Source organism: Lepisma saccharinum, chromosome 6 (assembly GCF_977018435.1).
Source record: "Lepisma saccharinum chromosome 6, izLepSacc3.1, whole genome shotgun sequence".
Classification (NCBI taxonomy): Eukaryota; Metazoa; Arthropoda; class Insecta; order Zygentoma; family Lepismatidae; genus Lepisma; species Lepisma saccharinum.
The window spans coordinates 24925640-24949285 of NC_139234.1; the positions used below are offsets into that span (position 1 = coordinate 24925640).

The 23646-nt window shown below is 39.9% G+C and overlaps 1 protein-coding gene across 2 annotated transcripts in view; it reads left to right on the forward strand.

The window, feature by feature from the left end:
• LOC145988628 (ankyrin repeat and SAM domain-containing protein 1A-like) overlaps positions 1 to 23646 on the forward strand; it is a 200706-nt gene that overhangs the window by 162313 nt on the left and 14747 nt on the right. For both annotated transcript variants that reach the window (XM_083123652.1, XM_083123653.1), the window contains exons 12-13: positions 18664 to 18800; positions 20011 to 20382. In XM_083123652.1, the coding sequence (XP_082979778.1) occupies positions 18664 to 18800; positions 20011 to 20382 (509 nt within the window). The remainder of the gene's footprint in view (positions 1 to 18663; positions 18801 to 20010; positions 20383 to 23646) is intronic.

Here is a 23646-nt window from a genome sequence, read left to right on the forward strand (position 1 = left end):
CAAATATTTTCCTAAGGATCTTATTTTCAAATACTCTCAATTTATGTTCCCCTTTCAATGTAAGGGACCAAGTTTCACACCCATATAATACTACAGGCAAAATTACTGTTTTGTATATTTTAACTTTTAGTTTCTTAGATATTAAACGAGAAGACAAAAGTTTATGAAGAGAGAAGTGACATGCATTTCCTGAATTAAGCCTACTTTTTATTTCCTATTTAATATAATTTTCATTTGTTAATATTACTCCTAAGTATTTGAATTTGGAAACTGGTTCAAACGAGTTGTTATCAATAATTAGATTTTGATTATTACCTAACACTTGGTTTCGGCCTGTAAGCGTATATTTAGTTATCTCTTTGTTAACTTCCAAACCTATCTCTTTAGCAGTTTTGAAAAATATTTTTGCATTATTCTTAATTGTATTCACATCATCCCCCAGTAAGTCTACATCATCTGCATATGCTAACAACTGAGTCACACCATTTAATTTTAGTCCTTCTTTAGTTTCTTTTACCTTCCTAACAGCATATTCTAAGGCAAAATTAAAGAGCAATGGAGATAATGCATCTCCTTGTTTTAACCCATCATGAATTGTAAATTTGTCAGACATATTATTACCCACACGAATTTTACTTTCTGTTTCACTGGTGCATATTTTTATCATACTAACAAGCTTCTTAGGTATTCCAAACTCTACTAATATATTATATAATTTATCTCTTTTGACCGAATCATATGCTTTTTTGAAATCAATGAATAGCTGATGGACATTTTGATTATATTCCCACTTTTTTTCAAGTGTCTGTCTGATGTGAAAAATTTGATCTGTAGTTGATCGGTTACGTTTAAATCCACATTGATAATCACCTATAATTTCATTAGCATATGGGGTTAGTCTTGTTAAAAGAATGTTAGACAATATTTTGTATGTTGTTGAGAGTAGAGAAATTCCACGGTAATTACTGCAGTTCATTTTATCACCTTTTTTAAACACAGGAACAATTATGGATTCTTTCCACTGTTGAGGGATTTCTTCTTTATTCCATATTAAACAAATTAATTTATGAATTTGACATATTAATGAATTTCCACCATATTTAATTAAGATTGAAGAGTTTGCGTGTAAGTAAATATAATTTCGAGAAAGAACGTAACTTTTTTTTTTAATACACGCAATTATTTACACACAAAGAGCGCAACAATTTTGGTTGTTTTAATAATAGTTTATTGTTAAACAAAAATGGCAGATACAACACCGCTTCCTTTCCCTTTCATAAAAAAAAAACAATATTTCTATACCCTGTCCCAACTAACTGTGGAGCAAGGCTGCGCATAGCGTCATAGAAGCGAAGGAAATTGAGTGGCCAGAGCGAAGCAGTACACGCTGCTCAAAGGCTGGTAACTGCAGTCACTTTCCCCTCCTTCACGCAACACCGTTCGCTATCGCGTCTTCATTGGTGGAGCCGTCTCGCGTCACTACTTGCGCAGAGACTTGTTTTCCTTCGCCTGCCCCACAGTTAGCTGGGACAGAGTATACTCTTAGTTCACCACACATCGGCGTTTAAATTTTGTGTAAATGTTTTTATCAGTCCTCCACCACCATTTTTACTATTCAATGGAATAAGGGAAATGCATCCAGTCCTTGGAACCTTGTAAGCAGTAGCTCTAAAGAAATAGCCACTATGAATCTTCGATGAGAACATTTTATGTACAGTCACTGGCAATAAAGATGGGACACCTAGATCCTGAAGTACTCGCTTCTCTGCAAGGCGTTGTGTGTTGCCTAACTCTACGGCGATGAGTAGATTTTAATAGCAAATGCTACTTCTACCAGCGCCGCAGATATAGGCAACACATAGGGCCTATAATGCCTTGCAGGGAAGCGAGGATTTTAGGATCCCATTTTTATTGCTACAATTTTTTTTTCTCTTCTTAAATACAGTATTTGTAAATTAAGATATTCCAAACACTGTATTTAATAATAATAATAATAATATAATCAGGCATGTGGCTTAGACGTAATCTTGTCACAAACCACTAAACAATATTTAATCTCAAGCGCGCCGAATCTGATTTTCTGCGTGAAGCTGTTGCATTTTCCATCTTGTTACTTGAACATAATCCTGCTGATGCCTCGAACGTAACTTCCTGCTACCAAACCTACCCTTGCGTTGGCGTCAGCCTCTCAAGTTAAGAGCCTCCCTCCCCACTACCTCAACTCCGAAAATCCTTCCCGTTCTAGTTTAAGATTCATTAGGCTCCTCGCGAGACGAACCCCTCTTTGCTAATGACCCCGGACCCGTCCTTCTGGGCGCCGGGAGCCACTTCAGCTTTAGGGAGTTTGGAGAGAAAATGCAGTTCACAAGTAATTTGATCCCCTCCCCTCTCGATCCCGAACTGTTTAGACGTTGAAGTTCAAGTGTTAAGACGGCAAATTATCCCCCGGGTCCTTTCCAGCATCCCGGTCTCTGCGTGTGGAGGCTGGACCTCGCCGATTATCTTGCGCCGCCTCCCGTCTCATTCACTTTAACCCGATTGTGTTCATCGCCCCTCAGCCTAGAGTCCCAGGTTTTATTTATTTATATTTTCACAAGCTAAGCTTTTGCTTCTACGAGGGCGGGCTGAAAAGTAATGCCTGCTTCTCCATTCCAAGTTTGAAACTTCTATCACCAGGGGTTGCTGAACTAGAGCGAGGAAAATGGCAGCATGTAACCATACTTAGTGTTGCCCACGAGACGAGACGAGACGAGACTTTGGTCTGTCCCGTCCCGTCTCGTGAAAATGCTGTCTCGTCTCGAAAATATTCGTTTGTCCCGTCTCGTGTCCCGTCTCGAGGGGTTCTGTCTCGTCTCGTCTCGTTTTGTCCCGTCTCGTCTCGTAAAAGTGATCCGGGATATCATGCCAACAAAAGTCAAAAGTAGCAGAAACACGAAATATTTTTCCGGAAAGTGCGATAAAGCTCCAAATATTTTACCCATTGCGTGGTGAGAATAAATAAGATTCGTTAATCATGAGGACATTAATATTAAAAATGCAGTTTGTTGGTTACTGATTGCTAGGTATCTTATGAAATCTACTTTGTGGTTTTTATCGCTTCATACAACAGTCTATCCATCGTATATTTATACCAAGTTTGTTAGAACCTGTCCCGTTTCTCGCGCGAGCGATCGCTCACCAGTTTTGGTGCCAATGAGAAACGAGAAAAAAGTCGTCTGCTGGGCAGCGAGGAGCGAATGGAAGCCAGAAGAGAGGAGCTTACGTAGACGTTGTTGCCACGTTGCGTATTTTAATTTACTGCCTGGCTTTGGCTTTCCCCAGCACGGAGTTCAGGCGGTCTTCAGCAGCAAGACCGCTTGGTTTATGCTAGAAAAGCCAGCGATCAGCTACCGCGGGAAGCCGGACAGGTTGTAACAAACACGGTATAAGTGAGTGCTCTTTTTCATTACTGCTATACCTTTTGGAAGTCTTGAAATGTTTTCCAATAGACCTTCTTTCTTTCTGAATGTCGAACTTCCGTGCACTATGAAAATGTACATTTTTTCTTTAAATTCTAAGCTTGGCGCTGGGAGCAACAAAAAAGTTTTTAAATGTGTAGTACGAACACAAAAGACTATTTAAAATTTCAATATTTAGTATATTACAAATAGAAAGCATTTATTGTTCTTAATATTGTTAAACATCTTCTATGACATAAGTTTCAAAAAGTGTTTCTTTGTGATATTGTGCTGTTTCTTATGCCCAGCTTATGACGCACATACTTCTTTGTTTCCCTTTAGCCTCTAAGTCCGGTACCACCACCGCTTGATCTAATTTATCCTTCGGCAGGCACGCATCTAGAAATATATGTCGGGGGAGGGTGTCTGAGCCAAGAGTTTCAGAAAAAATGATAATAATAACATTAACGACAACAATTAAGCAAATGTTTAAATTAATGCATTAATATACTTCATAGGTCTATTCACTTGAATATGTAAATTAATCAATTCTATTATTGTTATTGCATGACATGTTACAAAGATGGTAGAAGAATAGTAATATAACAGCACGAATATTAGCTAATATGTAGCTTACGTGTAGTTAAGATCGTCAAAATCTGCATTAAAACAGCTGTCCTGGCAAGAAAATTAATGTCAAAAAAGGTGATGAATTGAATATTTGCTGAATAACAAAAAAAGATGTTACATCCAGTTGACGAAAAATAAAGTTCCTGATTAATATTTTATGCTCATTATTATAAGTAGTAGCGTACATAAAACTTGATTGATACTGTCATTCAAAGCAGTATGATCCCAATAGAATCCTTGTTTTCTAGTAAGTTCGGCAGGAATATGTAACCCTCGATTATGCTAAACATACATATTTTTTGTTTAGCTAGAGCAAGGCCCCAGGAGGATGCAAGAAGCCTTTCCTGCAAAAGTGTATGTTTTACGAAGCAAAGAAACGTGACAAAACCACCACGTATGGAAGGCAAACCTGCATTAAGTTTATATCGCACGTTTACAGAACCGTGCCTCCTGAAGTTATAAAAATCCGAACTTCAATGATTCTTTTAGACATGTTATAGTTGAAAAAACTATGTTATTGGAATCAACATATTTGTGTAAATTGGGTGCCTCCCCGATGGCGTAGTAATAACGTCATCGATACTAAATGGAGGCACAAGGTGGATCGGATCGCACTTTAAACTGTAGGTCGGCTCGCGATTTAGCCTATTTGCGAATCAAGTGGACTTAAAATATATATATATATATATATATATATATATATATATCAACCTTAATAATATTAGAATAAACTAATTCACCCGCAGGTAAGTCAAATTTCACATATCCTCCTTCATCCTCGTTCATAGACTTCCTGCTATACTCTTGTGTTGCATCCCACCAGGTGCGAAAAATGTGAAGTTATTATTTCCCCGTACTGCGTTATTTCTTTTCATAACAGTGAGGCTAAATTCTCGTTTTATCTGAACTTTTAAAAAATGTGCAAAATACGTCTTTAAACAACCACCCTATCCCATGTATGTGTAAAATAATCCCACTCTGTCTCAGAAAACCTCTTCCTAAGATCAAATGAAGGAAACAACTCTCAAGTCTCAACAATTATAATTTTTTTGCTTAAATTTCCTATAATTTATACAAACAGTAGCACATATCACGTCCTTTGGTGCAACATTGTGAACAGCTAATGTTACTTTCCTCGTCCTAATAAATTTACTTCCAACCAGTGACGGCGCCAGGGAAATGTGACGGGGGGGGGCGGAATGGGGCAACAAAATATTGTAAGGGGGCAGTCACATTAAAACGCCCGAAAACACTACACATATATAGTTATATAATAATAATTATAATAATAATAATAATTATTATTATAATATTATATTCATGTACTGTATGGTGTTTTGTGTGTGTCTTTTATTTAGAGTGGACGTTTACTGCTTAAATTTACTTCTTCATTACGAGTTTATCTCCACATGATTCATTTTAATATAGACAATAATTCTTTTTTATTGGTAAGTTGCGTTGTCTCTAGTGGCCTATTTCAGTATTGAAAGACATTCATAATTTTATAATTCATCGTCTTTCTTGAGATGAAACTACTGGTATAAATATTAAATTATAAGATGATAATATAAATGATGAAAATAATGCTTCTAAGAGTTTAATTTTCTTGCAAAATAAACGTGACGTTGGAAGAAATGAATCTTCTTAAGTATTAGAAACAATGTGAGGCACTTAGTGAAGTGCAATTCTCCTGTAGGAGAATTCTGCTCTATGTGCTTTGGAGAACACATTGCGCACCTTTGGTATGTTCAGGACTTGACATTTCTTCTCAATTGCAAGAACAGCCAAATGAGTCAGTTTGCATCCAGCATACTGTTTCGAGCAAGCCTTTTCAAATATTTTAAGGACAACCATCTTCGTAACGCTGAATAGTTTTGGGCAAAATTTGTGTTTCACCTTTCAGGGAAATGTTATCACAGGATAAAAAAATCAGACAAAGGTTACAGTTATCTCATAATACAAGAAATATTCTGACTCTGGCAATACTTACTCTTACTCTACCACTCCAACGTATGTTTATGCTACACAATTACAGGCACGTATGGAGTTCGTGGGAAGAAGTTCTTCGATTTTGATATGTACGAGAAAGAGCGAACCTGCATCTAATGATTGAAGAGTGGCAAATCCTAATAAGCGTTCTTTTACCTGCCCGCGATATGTTTTGAATCGAATTTTAAGTGTAATTTGCATTTTAAGGTTCACGTTCAATACATTTCCAAATAATATCCCCTCATTAACTTCAAGAGTATCGAAGAAATTCCCTTTGTTAAGGTTTCCTCAGACTCATCATCTCGAAATTCAAGTCCGTGAATAGTAAGAAACCGCGATGAATCCACAACAACTGACATGTAGTGTCTGGTTTTTCTCCGATCAGCTTTGGTCCTGGGTTCGATAGCCAGTGGAGGCACTTTAAACTATAAGTCCAGTCCCGATTAGTCTTACTGTGCATAAAGTGGACTTCAAACGCCAAATCAACCAACCAACCAAATCTTGAATCAACTTTGAATGTCTTTTAATAATTAGCGTTGTCACTAACGACCACGATTAGAATAATTTGCCCGTACTACAGGTGATGTCTTGTGGTCCTGAAAATATTCGTGATGTTTTAAAATCATCCACATTCAACACTTTTTCCAAGTTCTTAAGACTGGTTAAAACTTAGGTTAATCTCGGCTATTACAGGACATAAATGAATGAGAAATCACCTATGCCCAGGTCGGCGCTCGAATCTTTGACGAAGCAAATTAATATTTGTTAATCAAGTTGCTATTACAGGGTGACAAGAAATAACCCGTACTAATGTTTGTGATCATAAAGTTATTAAACCGAAACAATTGAGCAAAACAACACTGCAGAACAATGACATGGGACCTTAGGAACATGATGTTCAGTAGGTTTCGAAGTGGCCTCTCTGGGCGGCGATACAGAGGTCCAAACGGGCTTTGAAATTTTGGGGGATGGGCCGCAGGTCCTCGGGCGGCAATCGGTTTCACTCATGACGCAGCGATTGCTTCAGCGACTCCAAACTGTGGTGGCGTTTAGCACATACCCTGGCCTCCAAAATCGACCACACACTGTAGTCCATTGGGTTGAGGTCCAGCGAGTAGGGTGGCCATTCGGTCGATGCGATGAAGTGCGGAAAATGGGTTCTGCACCACACTTGCGTCATTTTCGCCCTGTGGGCCGGAGCGGATTCTTGCTGGAATGTCCATTGCGTATCGCCGAAGTGCTGCTGTGTCCACGGAAGGAAGACGTTCTCGAGAATGTCGCGGCGGTACACTTCTTGGTTGATTTTGACCCCATGATCCACGAAAACCAGGGGCATCTTGCTGCTTGCCCAAATTCCTCCCCACACCATGACCGACTGCAGATTTTGGCGGTGTTCGACGATGGCCGAGGTACCGGGAGCCTCTGCAGATCAGGTCCTGTTGTTTTGGTGGTTGTGCGCCTGCTTCACGGTGAACAGCTTCTCGTCTGTGAAGAGAATGCGCTCCCATTGCTGACCTGCGGCCCGGCGCTTCAGAGGGCGGCATCTTTTGAGTCGCACACGATTGCTTTCGTCCGTGAGACGCTGAACTTTTTGGAGCTTGTACGCCTTGATGTTGAGGTTCTTTTTCGCCATTTGCCGCACCGATTCGCGGTTGATCCCGATCTCACGGGCGACTTTTCTCATGGAGACCCTCGGATTTCGCTGAACTCGCTTTTTGTTGATCTTGCGGTTCTGGGACGTGTTGACAATAGGCTTTCTTCCTCTTCCGGGACGGTCGCCTTCATGGCCGAGCTCCTTGAATCGCTAAACTGAGTCTGAGACTGTCATTTTTGGAACACCCTGCAAACGAACAATTTCACATTGACGCTTTCCTTGACGCCACAGTTCCAAAATTGCACTGCGTTTGGTTGACAGTCTGAAATACAAAAACTGTAATCGTTTTGAAGCCGAAACAACAGGTACAGTTACAAAAGACTATGGAGAATCCAATAACACAACAATTATTTGGTTATGGTACACTACATTCTTGGCAGGATACGCCAAACTTTGTACGGGTTATTTCTTGTCACCCTGTATAAGCAGAAAAGTGATATCATGCAGAATACACCACTTTGAAAAGGTGAAAATCGTCATACTCTTATAAATGAACTCTCTTATTATTCGATATTTAATTAACTTCAGTTGGAGGGCCCGGGGGGGGCGAAGTTTCCGACATGGGGCGTCCCCCTGCCTCCTCTGGCGTCGTCACTGCTTCCAACCCTCTAATAACTTCGCTGCTGATAGCATCACCTTCGAAATCGAACCTTGTGTGTCGGCGATTAATACAAATAACTTGTGTTCACTGTCCCTCTTTCATTCGAAGTCTGCCGTTTTCCTTTTCAGCTTTTCCTGCAAAACTTCCTGTCAGCAAGCAAACCAAATTACAGAATTTTTATTGCCCCTCCCTTGCATCAACTTTCATTCCTACTTTAGGCCTGGATTTATAGCACGTACCCGCTACTGCAGGTCAACCTATGTTTGGTGTTTGCCCCCTGAAGCAACGGTGTCCATTGTTCAAAGCGAAACCTTTGTCAGTGGGGAACGACGAAAATTGTCTCGGAATACACCCTGGTCGTAAACAAGCTCCCGCCACCCTGACATTGCTGTCAGTTTCCCTGTGAAGTTCGATAAAACTACTTTGTGAAATGTGTTTAATAACGAATGAAAATGTAGACAGTAGTTACTACATGTATTTTGCTCATAAACTTGAAGGCTAAATTTACAGAATAAAAAGAACAGCTACAACATTCCTTCATCTGATTTACAGAAAGGCTAATCGGGACTGGATCCACAGTTTAAAGTGGGGTTCAAATCACAATGTGCCTTCACCGGGTATCGAACCCGGAACCCCTTGATTACAAGGCGACGGTGCTACCACTGTACCATCTGCGAGTCCCCTCATAGAACAAAGTTTCCTTCTACGACGATTATACAGAACTTAGTGCACTTCCTTCATTTGAAATCTATTCTATATCAGCCTCAGTATTTCGTTATTACAATCCAAGGAATAGTATTCTCCTTAAATAAGAAATAAAGAAATAAAAAAAAACATTGGAAATAATCTTCAAACGGACGTAAAAAAATCGAATCCAACCACCTGCAGAATGCCTGAGGGAAACAACAAGAATTTTCTCAACAAAGACATATCCGAAATTTCCATAACATTCTAATAATTTCGCAACCCGTGCAAATAATCATGTGGTAAAATCTTGTCGTGGTTCCCTGTAAACACTAAAATCACCAAATTACTTATTTCCATATTTCCCGTATTTTCTCCTCCTCTTTAGCTCTCAGCTGTTCGGAGTGGAATAATGCAAGATTATTTGTCCCTCATTATCTCCTTTTCTTAGTCTTGCTTATATCTTGGACTCCTTAATAACTTTCCCAACAACTCCATATCAATTTGTACTGCCATGTTTCCTACAATGCTTTTCCTACTTCCTAATAACAATCACTTCTGTACACCCTTTGATGTAAAAATTAAATAATAAAAATAAACCATATCCGTCGGTCCGTTTATCTTTCCAACCTATAGAGCTGAGACTATTTTTACAAGATAAACCTCGGACGCAGACACTCCACGATCTTTTGGCCCCTCCTTCCACCTTCTCTACCTGCCCTTTTACTTGATGTTATTCAGAATTGTATTAGTATCTGGAGTACTATCGTAACATAAAGTTATTAACCTGGAATAATTTTTTTTAAAAAAAATGGGGAGTAACGCTGTGTTTCGATAGAGTATAGGAAATAAGTTTAGGTATTCATTCATGCCTCTCTCTAGAATAGTCTTCTTATTTTGACTTAATACACGCTTATCAACGTTTCTAATTGAAATACTTTATTCCAAGCAAACAAGTATTTGCAACTGATTAAAAATTTTGCTTTTATTTTTTCGAGACATTCGAGACGAGACGAGACTTTTCAAAAGCCGTCCCGTCCCGTCTCGAATTTCAAAAGGCTTGTCCCGTCTCGTGTCTCGTCTCGCGAGACGAGACACGAGACGAGACAGGACATGTCCCGTCCCGTGAGCAACACTAACCATACTACGTCGGTGCACCTGAAACTGCGTGTGGTGACCGAGTTTCTAACAGCAGAAAATGTGTCCCCCCATTGACATTAATCAGAGAATGAAGACTTTTTATGGCAATGAATGTGTAACGTCAGTACTGTATGATATTGGGCTGTTCATGCTCATATTGAAAACTCCCGCCGAGGAACTCTCAACGTGTGTGACAAAGAACTTCTTGAGAGTAATAACTTTTTGCTGGCTAAAGATACGTTGGAAAAACATTCGCCACTTCATTTCTCGTGAAATTCTAACCTGATTTGATATATCACATCAGCCCCTTTCCTTTGAAATTCTTGCGTTGAATTCAATATGGCGGACCCTCGCTTGACACACACGGCTAGGGATCTCCCTGTGCCCAACCTATTTCTTTCATGACCAGGAAAACTCCTTTGCATTTTGTAAGGGGTGTTAAGAGACATTTGACTCGTCATAGTTCATGTAATGAGGCTTTTATCAGTCACATAGTTACACATATTATTTTGTATCTTCTGATCTCATTGCAGTCCCAGAATGAGTTTTTGATAAGTTTTAGAGTATGGCATGAGGGAAAAAATATATTTTTTTCACGATATTTGTTGATGACATGTTTTGAGATATGCAAGGTCAAAGATCAAGGTCACGTGACAAAATTGTATTTTTATCCAAAGGTAGGCTTGTTATATATCACTGGAAAGCTTGTTCAATTCCCTGTACAGTAAGCTTTATTTGAGCTTTCTAGGCAAAATAGGGGCGGAGTTACAACACATTTAGTATAGCTAAGCTGGCTCAAAAAGGGCAATTTATGCGAATTTTGACCTTGAGTAATTTTACAATTGCAAGACGCACGAGACTCAAAATTTTCATAGTTACTTAGTTCCATCTATAGTTTCAACTCCCCAAATTTCATGAAAATCGTAGATGGTCAAGTTGGAAATTGCACATATCTGTGTTGATTTGGCTTGGAATGACTCAATGATAGATTATCTTTTAAACAAGGAAAATATTCGATAGCCTTCCACTTTTTCCTCATAGGCAATCATGAATACGCCTTTTAAACTGTAAATATTTATTTTGCGTAATAAATATTACCAACCCGTCGTCTCGTTTTAATCGAAGGGTTCCAAGTTCGATACCTGGTGAAGGCACATAGTGGTTCGGATTCCACTGGAAGCTGTAGGTTCAGTCCCTATTAGCCTATCTGTGCGTAAAGTAGACTTGAAACAAAACTTGAGATTTCAATACCACCAAAATGTCGTGTTATGTATAGAATTACAACCCGAAATTACATCGATTTTGTACCGAAATGAGTTATTATTTACCACAACTATGTTTCTACACATGAGAAATGTCTGTTCATTGCCAGGGAAAGAAACCACACCCCATGACTTTGTGCCGTATGAAATGTAATAATGTTCCTTGTTTTATTTGACTTTGCTATCTATCAATACAGGAAAATAACAGTTATAATTTGGATTGCTAAGATTATTGATGTCTTTGACTTGAATATTACGCGTCATTTACTTAGTACAGTGCGTCCATTTCTTTGCGAGGCCGAGAGATCGTGAGAAGTTTGGCGGGCGGCGCTAGTGGAGATGCCGACATTTTCAACCAGTAACGTCCGCTTATTTTTATGGACATATCTTTAGCATGGAGATATTTATATTAATATTGCAAAAGGAGCACTAACCTCTGTTATAAGAAATGTTCAAAGTGATGTCCACCTACATTCACACATTCCTGGCATCGTTTGATGAAATTTGAGGTTTGTTTGGAGAGCGTTCTAACGCTGCCCCAATTTCATCGAATTTTTCTTCGGTTAGAATCCGTCGTTTTTGCTCAGGGGTTCTAAAATTTAACGATCCAGTTTCTCGTAATGTAAGGACAAGACGTATAACCGTCTCTCTACCTGGAGGTGAAACGCAAGGGAATTTCTGTGCAAATTGCCTACACACGTCTCGAGACGAGTCTTTTTTCACGTGTCATACATAAAAATTATTTCTTCTAATGTGAACTTTGCGGCAGGCATTTATATCGCCTACTTTACACACAACACACACACACACACTGCAATTACATAAATAAGTAGCACGGCAAGTAACTAAAACCCACACTCTTTTACACAGTACGAAATTAACACGCTCTTGGTTCAAGGTCTGTTCCTTACTCCATTCGCAGCTCTGTCCAGGCCACATGTAGTCGCGAAGAAAGGAACAACTCAAGCTCGGAGCTTTCAGATTGCAAACAATGTTCACGAAAACCATTGACTTTTAACGGGTTAGTCTGCAACGCAATCTTGATACAGTGTTGCACATTCAAAACCTCCAAACAATTCCGTGCGAAGCAAAACGCTTTCGAGGGTAAACTTAAGCGGGACGTTACTGGTCGAAAATGTCGGCATCTCCGCTAGCGCCGCCCGCCACACTTCTCCCGATCTCTCGGCCTCGCAAGGAAATGGACGCACGATATATCTACAAGTACTTGTACTATCGAAGTTTTCTGAATCAAATACAACTGGGAGGAAAATATTTTACGGGCATTACTGTTTTTCTTTGCTATATACTTTATCAGAGGCGAAATCGGGGAGGGGGGAACACATCTTTCTCGTAGGTGATCATGAATATTTCTTGTACACTGTAAATATTTGTTTTGTGTAATAAATATTACCAATCTGTCATCGCCTTATAATCAAGGGGTTCCGAGTTAGATGCCCTGTGGAGGCACGGACACGATACCTATCGCCACTCTGGAAAGTACTGTATTAGTAAATAAACTACATACGTGGTCTGTTAGGAAAGTAATGAGACTGATTTTCTGTAAACGATGAATTTTATTATTTTTACAAATCAAGGTATCCCCTTCAAAATAGTTCCCTTGGGCAGCTACACAGCGATGGAGGCGTTGTTTCCATTGTTCGTAGCAGTGCTGGAAGGCTTCTGCTGGAATACCTTTTAGCTCGTCGGTTACGCTCTTCTGGATATTATCCAAAGTATCAAAATGGCGTCCTTTCAAGTGGTTTTTGAGCAAGGGGAATAAAAAAAAGTCACAGGGACTGATATTCGGCGAATAAGGGGGCCGAGGAACGACAGGAATGCTTTTTTTTTGCCAAAAAAACATTGATGGAGACTGTCGTGTGTAGTGTTGCCCACGAGACGAGACGGGACGAGACTTTGGTCTGTCCCGTCCCGTCTCGTGAAAATGCTGTCTCGTCTCGAAAATATTCGTTTGTCCCGTCTCGTGTCCCGTCTCGAAGGGTTCTGTCTCGTCTCGTCTCGTCCCGTCTCGTCTCGTAAAAGTGATCCGGGATATCATGCCAACAAAAGTCAAAAGTAGCAGAAACACAATATTTTTCCGGAAAGTGGGATAAAGCTCCAAATATTTTACACATTGCGTGGTGAGAATAAATAAGGTTCGTTAATCATGAGGACATTAATATTAAAAATGCAGTTTGTTGGTTACTGATTGCTAGGTATCTTATGAAATCTACCTTGTGGCTTTTCTCGCTTCATACAACTGTCTATCCATCATACATTTATACAACAATTAAGCAAATGTTTAAATTAATGCATTAATATAATTCATAGGTCTATTCTCTTGAATATGTAAATTAATCAATTCTATTATTGTTATTTCATGACATGTTACAAAGATGGTAGAAGAATAGTAATAGTAGCTTACGTGTAGTTAAGATCGTCAAAATCTGCATAAAAACAGCTGTCCTGGCAAGAAAATTAATGTCAAAAAAGGTGATGAATTGAATATTTGCTGAATAACAAAAAAAAATGTTACATCCAGTTGACGAAAAATAAAGTTCCTGATTAATATTTTATGCTCATTATTATAAGTAGTAGCGTACATAAAACTTGATTGATACTGTCATTCAAAGCAGTATGATCCCAATAGAAACCTTGTTTTCTAGTAAGTTCGGCAGGAATATGTAACTCTCGATTATGCTAAACAAATATATTTTTTGTTTAGCTAGAGCAAGGCCCCAGGAGGATGCAAGAAGCCTTCCCTGCAAAAGTGTATGTTTTACGAAGCGAAGAAAAGTGACAAAACCACCACGTATGGAAGGCAAACCTGCATTAATTTTATCACGTTTACAGAGCCGTGCCTCCTGAAGTTATAAAAATCCCAACTTCAATGATTCTTTTAGACATGCTATAGTTGAAAAAAATATGTTTAGATAGACCCAAAGTGCATCATTATCAGATTATGCATATAACGTGTTATTGGAATCAACATATTTGTGTAGATTGGGTCCTCCCCGATGGCGTAGTAATAACGTCGAGGTCTTGTAATGAAGGGTCCTCGCGTCGATACTCACTGGAGGCACAAAGTGGATCGGATCGCACTTTAAACTGTAGGTCGGTTCGCGATTTAGCCTATTTGCGAATCAAGTGGACTTAAAAAAAAAACAATATCAACCTTAGGAATATTAGAATAAACTATTCACCCGCAGGTAAGTCAAATTTCACATATCCTTCTTCATCCTCGTTCATAGACTTCCTGCAATACTCTTCTGTTGCATCCCACTAGGTGCGAAAAATGTGAAGTTATTATTTCCCCGTACTGCGTTATTTCTTTTCATAACAGTGAGGCTAAATTCTCGTTTTATCTGAACTTTTAAAAAATGTGCAAAATACGTCTCTATCTTTAAACAACCACCCTTTCCGATGTATGTGTAAAATAATCCCACTCTGTCTCAGAAAACCTCTTCCTACGATCAAATGAAGGAAACAACTCTCAAGTTTCAACAATTATAAATTTTTGCTTAAATTTCCTATCATTTATACAAACAGTTGCACATATCACGTCCTTTGGTGCAACACTGTCAACAGCTAATGTTACTTTCCTCGTCCTAATAAATTTACTTCCAACCAGTGACGGCGCCAGGGAAATTTGACTGGGGGAGGGGGGAAGGCTGGCAACAAAATATTGTAAGGGGGCAGTCACATTAAAACGCCCGAAAACACTACACATATATATATATATATATATATATATATATATATATATATATATATATATATATACACACATATATATATATACACACATATATAATAATACTTATAATAATAATTAGTATTATAATTAGTGGAAGTTTACTGCCTAAATTTACTTCTTGATTACGAGTTTATCTCCACATGATTCGTTTTAATAAAGACATTAATTCTTTTTTATTGATAAGTTGCGTTGTCTCTAGTGGCCTATTTCAGTATTGAAAGACATCCATAATTTTATAATTCATCGTCTTTCTTCAGATGAAACTACTGATCTAAATATTTAAGTTATAAGATAATAATATAAATGATGAAAATAATGCTTCTAAGAGTTTAATTTTCTTGCAAAATAAACGTGACGTTGGAAGAAATGAATCTTCTTAAGTATTAAAAACAATGTGAGGCACTTAGTGAAGTGCAATTCTCCTGTAGGAGAATTCTGCTCTATGTGCTTTGGAGAACACATTGCGCACCTTTGGTACGTCCGGGACTTGACATTTCTTCTCAATGGTAAGAACAGCCAAATGAGGCAGTTTGCATCCAGCATCCTGTTTCGAGCAAGCCTTTTCAAAGATTTTACGGACAACCATCTTCGTAACGCTGAATAGTTTTGGGCAAAATTTGTGTTTCACCTTTCAGGGAAATGTTATCACAGGATAAAAAAATCAGACAAAGGTTACAGTTATCTCAGAATTCAAGAAATATTCTGACACTGGCAATACTTACTCTTACTCTACCACTCCGTCGTATGTTTATGCTACACAATTACAGGCACGTATGGAATTCGTGGGAAGAAGTTCTTCGATTTTGATATGTACGGGAAAGAGCGAACCTGCATCTAATGATTGAAGAGTGGCAAATCCTAATAAGCGTTCTTTTACCTGCCCGCAATATGTTTTGAATCGAATTTTAAGTGTAATTTGCATTTTAAGGTTCACGTTCAATACATTTCCAAATAATATCCCCTCATTAACTTCAAGAGTATCGAAGAAATCCCCTTTGTTAAGGTTTGCCTCAGACTCATCATCTCGAAATTCAAGTCCCTGAATAGTAAGAAACCGCGATGAATCCACAATAACTGACATGTAGTGTGGGTTTTTCTCCAATCACCTTTGGTCCTGGGTTCGATACCCAGTGGAGGCACTTTAAACTATAAGTCCAGTCCCGATTAGCCTTACTGTGCATAAGTGGACTTCAAACGTCAAATCAACCAACCAACCAAATCTTGAATCAACTTTGAATGTCTTTTAATACTTAGCGTTGTCACTAACGACCACGATTAGAATAATTTGCCTTAATTACTGCAGATGATGTCTTGTGGTCCTGAAAATATTCGTGATGTTTTAAAATCATCCACATTCAACACTTTTTCCCAGTTTTTGAGACTGGTTAAAACTTAGGTTAATCTCGGCTATTACAGGACATAAATGAATGAGAAATCACCTATGCCCAGGTCGGCGCTCGAATCTTGGACGAAGCAAATTAATATTTGTTAATCAAGTTGGTATTATAAGCAGGAAAGTGATATCATGCAGAAAACACCACTTTGAAAAGGTGAAAATCGTCATACTCTTATAAATGAACTCTCTTAATATTCGATATTTAATTAACTTCAGTTGGGGGGCCCGGTGGGGGGGGGCGAAGTGTCTGACATGGGGCGTCCCCCTGCTCCCTCTGGCGTCGTCACTGCTTCCAACCCTCTAATAACTTCGCTGCCGATAGCCTCACCTTCGAAATGGAAGCTTGTGTGTCGGCGAATAATACAAAGGACTTGTGTTCACTGTCCCTCTTTCATTCGAAGTCTGCCGTTTTCCTTTTCAGCTTTTCCTGCAAAACTTCCTGTCAGCAAGCAAACCAAATTACAGAATTTTTATTGCCCCTCCCTTGCATCAACTTTCATTCCTACTTTAGGCCTGGATTTATGGCACTTACCCGCTACTGCAGGTCAACCTCGCCCTATGTTTGGTGTTTGCCCCCTGAAGCAACGGTGTCCATTGTTCAAAGCGAAACCTTTGTCAGTGGGGAACGGCGAAAAATAGTCTCGGAATACACCCTGGTCGTAAACAAGCTCCCACCACCCTGACACTGCTGTCAGTTTCCCTCTGAAGTTCGATAATACTACTTTGTGAAATGTGTTTAATAACGAGTGAAAATGTTACTACATGTATTTTGCTCATAAACTTGAAGGCTAAATTTGCAGAATAAAAAGAACAGCTACAACATTCCTTCATCTGATTTACAGAAAGGCTAATCGGGACTGGACCCACAGTTTAAAATGGGGTTCAAATCACAATTTGCCTTCACCGGGTATCGAACCCGGGACCCCTTGATTACAAGGCGACGATGCTACCACTGTACTATCGGGGAGTCCCCTCATAGAACAAAGTTTATTTCTACGACGATTATACAGAACTTAGTGCAATTCCTTCATTTGTAATCTATTCTATATCAGCCTCAGTATTTCGTTTTTACAATCCAACGTTTCTAATTGAAATATTTTATTCCAAGCAAACAAGTATTTGCAACTGATTAAAAATTTTGCTTTTATTTTTTCGAGACATTCGAGACGGGACGAGACTTTTCAGAACCCGTCCCGTCTCGTCTCGAAAACGAGACGAGAAAGGCATTCCGTCTCGTCCCGTCTTGAATTTCAAAAGGCTTGTCCCGTCTCGTGTCTCGTCTCGTTTTCGAGACGAGACGAGACGGGACATGTCCCGTCCAGTGAGCAACACTAGTCGTGTGACATGCTGCATTGTCGTGGTGCAGCATCCAAATGCGTGCAATGCCTGGTCGCCCACGTGCAACCCTTTTCCTGAGTCTTGCAAGGACAACATTCGGTACACACGTTCAAACTTAACTCACTACTGCACATTCTCACCGTCAATCAACGATCTGACCTCACCCTTTCCACATTGTCATCCGTTTTTGAGGTTGAAGGTCTTCCCGCACGAGGTTCGTCTTCCACTTGTTCTCGGTCTTCAAAAAAGGACTTGTGCCATCTGAACACTTGTGCCCTAGATAGTGTATGTTCTCCATAAGCCCTTTGTAACTTTCAATAACTCACAGTAGCGGATTCGCCAAGCTTAACACAAAATTTGATGGCACAACGTTCTTCAAACTTTTGCCAGTCCATTTTTGTAACGCTCCTCACAAACACAACTTCACGTCAGACGCTCTCAACAATCGTGTAGCAACTGTAGCTAGTTGAAACTTGTACTGAGTCAATGGCAAACGTTCACCTACCTGCCATGTGAAGGTGGGGGCAGCAGCATTGCCGGTTCGTGCACAGTGTTGCCAGTCTCATTCCTTTCCTAACAGACCACGTATATCATGACTGAATATCCCCACTTATCTGTTACATTATCTCGTCCATCATTTTAATCGCCCTGACGTGATAGGGACTAGGGAATCCAGAACTTTTCACACGAGAAAATTGTTATCATTTTTTTTTTTTTTTCCATTTCATGATCCAACAACTAAGCTTATTTATATTGTGATCTTTCTTTGTTTTTGTAGGATTAAGCCGGTCGGATAGCGGCAGCAGTCCGTCCTCGTTGGCGGGAAGCTCAGTGGGCCAATGGTTGGCCAGCCTTGGCCTGGTCGAGTACGAGTCGAATTTTATCAACAATGGTTTCGATGACATCGACTTCATTGTAAGTACCTTTACTTTCAATCTTTTTTATGTATAAATTAACGCAGGTCGAGATGAGATTGAAACAGTAATTACTTGCATCACAAGCGATAAGCACATCAAAACTCGCAGAGGAATCAGTAGAATAACATAAAAAATTGCACAAAATTCGTCCATGCGAAGTCTCGGGGAAACTCCCTGATTTTTTTTAAAAAAATCACTAACTCAAGAAAAGTGTATTTTTCACAAATAATAAGAGAAAATTTTACTTGAGAATTGACCATTTCTGCTTGAACCGTGCCAACTGGAAGTTCGTGATTGCACGTTAATTGAAGTGTTTTTAATTACATCACAAAATGCACCTCGGGCATCACTAAAATACGTAAAATTTACAATATTCCGCTGGTATTTATTTACAAAACATTATCCTTTTTTTTCGCAGATGCATTTCATGTCATCTCTCTGTGCTGTGGCTAGAATGTGAAGTAAAAATAGACGCTATGTAATAAACCGCTTAGAATATTAAGAACACACTCATGCATGCTACATATTATAGGTTCATCGTATGTTACTGACACAAGAAAAACTTTGAATTGATTTTAAATATGAATATTTTATCTTTCATGAACATAGATAATTATTATAAATTGAAGTTGTGTGCTTCAAAAATTTATTTTTAAATATTGAATAATTAAAATTACATTAATGAAGTTACCGATATAGTATCAAATGAGCCGCGGTAGCTCAGTCTTTAGGACGTCTGACTGACATGCAAAAGACCCGGGTTCGATGCCCGGCGGGTGAGAACCGGGATTTTTTCCACCTGTTCAAGAGGAAACTGGGGGGGTTAAGGTGGCCAGGGGTATGGTGCTGATCACATCACTCCATCTTCGGCCGTGATCAAGAAAGTGTGGGGCCCTAACTCCACACATAATTAAGAACGGTCATTTTTTACGGTAGTTGGATGTTTGCGGAAATTGATAGTCCTAGATGGTCATTTCCCCAGTGTACTGAATCATCCCGACTGTTTAATTCACGTCTCTCTCTATAAGTTATAATTGGGGAAGACGACATAACTTTCTTTTCTACCCCTACGTTATTTGAGACGATAAGCATGCATTTATGCAATAGATAAAAACATGCGTCCATTCCTTACCTAGGATTCAAGCTCTACGCTAACTACCGAGTCTTCCAATGGCCGAAATGAATATCGGAGTCTTCTTTTTTTGCAGTTCGGCGTGTTGGAAGAAAACGACTTGAAAGAGATGGGGATCTCAAATCTTAAGCACTGTAGCATCATCCTGGAGGCGGTGAAGAACCTTCCATCCAAACTCCAGCGATTCGGGAGCAACGGGGTTCGAGTTCCGGAAACTGTGGACGACTGGCTCCGCGCCATTCATTTGGACTGTTACGTGGACATCTTCCACAAGCACCTGTACACGGACATGGACAGGATATTGAGGATCTGGGAGGTGGAGGTGACCACGGTGCTGGAGATCAACAAGTTGGGTCATCGGAAAAGGATTCTGGCCTCGGTTGGGGACACAAGGAGGGGATCGCCAGGGCCGAACTTGGACGAAATCAATGCAGATCTCAAGCAGTTGGTAAGTTGCTTCTGTGTTTATGCATAAATTGCTTGTTTGTCTGAATTTGCGTTTGTGTTTTCAGAAGCTGCAAATCTTAACAACCAGAGCTGAAATTCGTAGGCTCGCCGTCCTTTTCTGCGTTGAAACTCTCTCCCGACTTTGTCCACACCCGGCTAAAGGCCTTGCACTGTAAAAGTTAACGCCCACTGAGACACCGGATCTTGGACCCAGGTCTCTGGTAAACCGTGACATTGCTGTACCAACTGAGCTACCGAGCCATCTCTGGTTTCGGCTGATTTTTCGCTGCTGCTGTTTTACTTGTGTGGAATCAGACGACACCAGGGTTTCCTCGGTAGCACGGTATGCTAGAGATCTGAGTCCGAGTCCTAGTCGAGCCTGCATTTTTTGCTCAGATGTCTACAGCGTACATTTCTATTGGTTCCAGATTATTTTATGACCACCCTATATAAACTACATGGTGTCGAAAAAGTCGCCAACTTACCTGTCTTTTTGTACGATAAATTTCTACTATTTGCTTTAATCTGGGAATTGATTGAATAACATAGATATCGGGCACACCTGGTACTGCCTTCTGACACAACCAATGTTGCCAGTACATTTTAATTTTTTTTAAAAAAATAACATATTTTCTCTATGAGTATGTCACAATTAACCCCATAATGTCTAATGCATAAAATACATTAAAAATTATCGTTCTTTTATCATTTCAATAAATTACCCACAGAGACTATCGATACACGTCGAACATGTTTGCAAGCGACTCCACAGCTGTCTTTTATCCCCCCCCCAAATGTTTGTTTTTACTTCGAACAAGACCTTTTTTACACCTATTTCCGCGTACTGAACGTTCATGTATAGAGCATGATTTTCTTCTTTAACGTTTCATAAATATCCACATAGACAAAGTTACTACCCATTGCAAGTTTCATATCTCTATCGCTTTTTGAACAAAAGTTACGTTAAGTTCTAAATCTCGGTTGCGTGACTTTTGGACACCCTGTATAATGTAACTTGAATTTTAAAAAGTCACTTTGTTGTAAGTAGGTATGGTTGTCACAGGTTATTCTTTCGCGGAATTGCAAAGCATAACGAACAACCAATAGGTTTTGAGACTAGATCCAGACTGCAGGTGCCATCTGGTCCTGTGATTTTCGCAGGCCCTAAGCCAGGTCAGCCCCCCTGACATTAGCTAAGACGATTTTGTAAAGTTTGTTTGCAGTGAAGAGTGAAAATGTAGACAGCAGATATTATTATTTTTGTGCAGGATAAATTCACAGAACATGAACATTAGCTACTACATTCGTTCATCTTCTTTATGAGCAGAAATGTAAGTATCGGTAAGTATGTATAGATAGACCACAAGTGAAAAAACCTTGGGACGCAAAGTCCCCGCCCAGCTTTCCCTTCTTCCCTCCACCTCGAGCCATAAGGAAGCATGGTCCACTCTCCCCCTCACCTACTCGCGGGGTACGGTGCACAGGAGTCGCAGGTCTGCGCAGGTTGTTTTGCTCGTGGTTCCACTATAGAAGATTCTCTAGACTAGAAAGTTCTCTCAGAAGGGAGCTTCTAAATCTGTACCTTCACTGCTGCGGCACTATGATTGAATATTGTGCATTTTTTCCTGTATGCTACAAATACCTGTATCATGAAAAGTATGGAGTGTGTAGCAAGGAATGATGTCAGTAGCAGTCAATTAACACTCCCAAGAGGTGTTTTAAAAGCTATTAAAGAAAACTGTAGTATTCGAGTGATATTTCTAAATTTTATAACTTAACGCCTCCTCCCACAACACACACATAAATTACCTTCATTTTTAATGGTTAAACTTTTGAAAAATTGACTTGGTTTCCAGAGCCCGCCCCCCTTTGAGGTCAATTCTAGCTACGGTCCTGGATTTTCGGTGCACGAAGGTGTGTGTGTGTGTAGCATGCATGGATACATTTGGAGTTTGCACCGTGCAGACCGTCTTGGATGAAGGAACTTCCTCCAGCACGTTTTTGCATTATGATTTTCAAATTAATTTACGAGTTGCCGTACAGCGGACGTCCACGTGTTACGAAACCCGGTTGATTTTTTTTTCACGCAGCGACGATCAAGTCTTCGCGCGAGTTTGTTTCGCGGTGAAAACTCGTCTGGAAATAATTGTTGTAGATTGCGTCGTATGAGGCATGCACGCTTCTCACTTTTTTTCGTACCCCAGAGCATAAGTGAAAAATAAATGTGGCGTATTCCCTAATTTTATTTCACTTTTTTTTTTTAGCGAGGAAAGTTTTGCTTCTGCTCTATATGTCGCATTTCGCGCAGCCTGGCGTGAAATTTCGTCACAAACAAAGTTTTCCGCAGTTCGCGTATCCTTATCGCTCCAGTCAGTGTTACCTGTCCCGCCAACCGTACGCCTCTGTGCGACAAAGCATTTAAATCTCATCTCTGGCGCCCGGGGCAGCCCCCATCCCACCTACGCTGGCTTTTATTATTATGCTTTTTCACAATTACCACGCACGTACGTCTGCTGATGCCTGCTTCGCCGCCACGCCATCAATTTCAACTCAACCCCCTCCTGGTTGGAGCGAGCGCTAGAGTGCCAATGTGAAGTAACGCTGTTTTTTCCTACTCGCAGTTTTTTTCTTCTTTCTCCCACTTCATTCCTGACAATGCACAGGGATTGCGAACAGAGAACAGGTTAATTACTGCGTAGTCATGGCTTGCTTATGCAACCGTGATTCGATGTGACCGTCCCACCATAGAACATGATCGTTCATCTGTGCTACATTACCGGGCTGCCTAGTGCAGGAAGTGAACGCACTCCACGTGTGTGCCTGGATGTGTTGCTGTAATCGTGCCCCTCTCAGAGTTCTTAACTGACACTTATATCCATTCTGATGTAAATAAAGGTGATTCGTTAGGGTGACGTTCGTTTCTCGTAGCTGCAAACTTTCAGTAATTAAAGCAAAGTAATGCGGCAACTAGTTGGGGAGTGAAGAAACGCGTTCTTGTTTCGGTAACTGCGATAGTAGGACGTTACCGAAGTTACACAGCGCTGGGGTTCATACAGAAAATGTCACTTACCATGTTTAACACCCGAGTCCTTCAATTAGTATCCTTCTGGACACACGTGCCTATCCCCCAATTCCAATAGTGCGCCCCCCCCCCCCAGATCATGTCACAATCCCCATATAGGACTTAATTCTGACGGCTATCCTATTACTGAAATATGCTTCTTTTTAAGCTTTCCTGAACATTTTACTTGATCTGCCCCCTAAA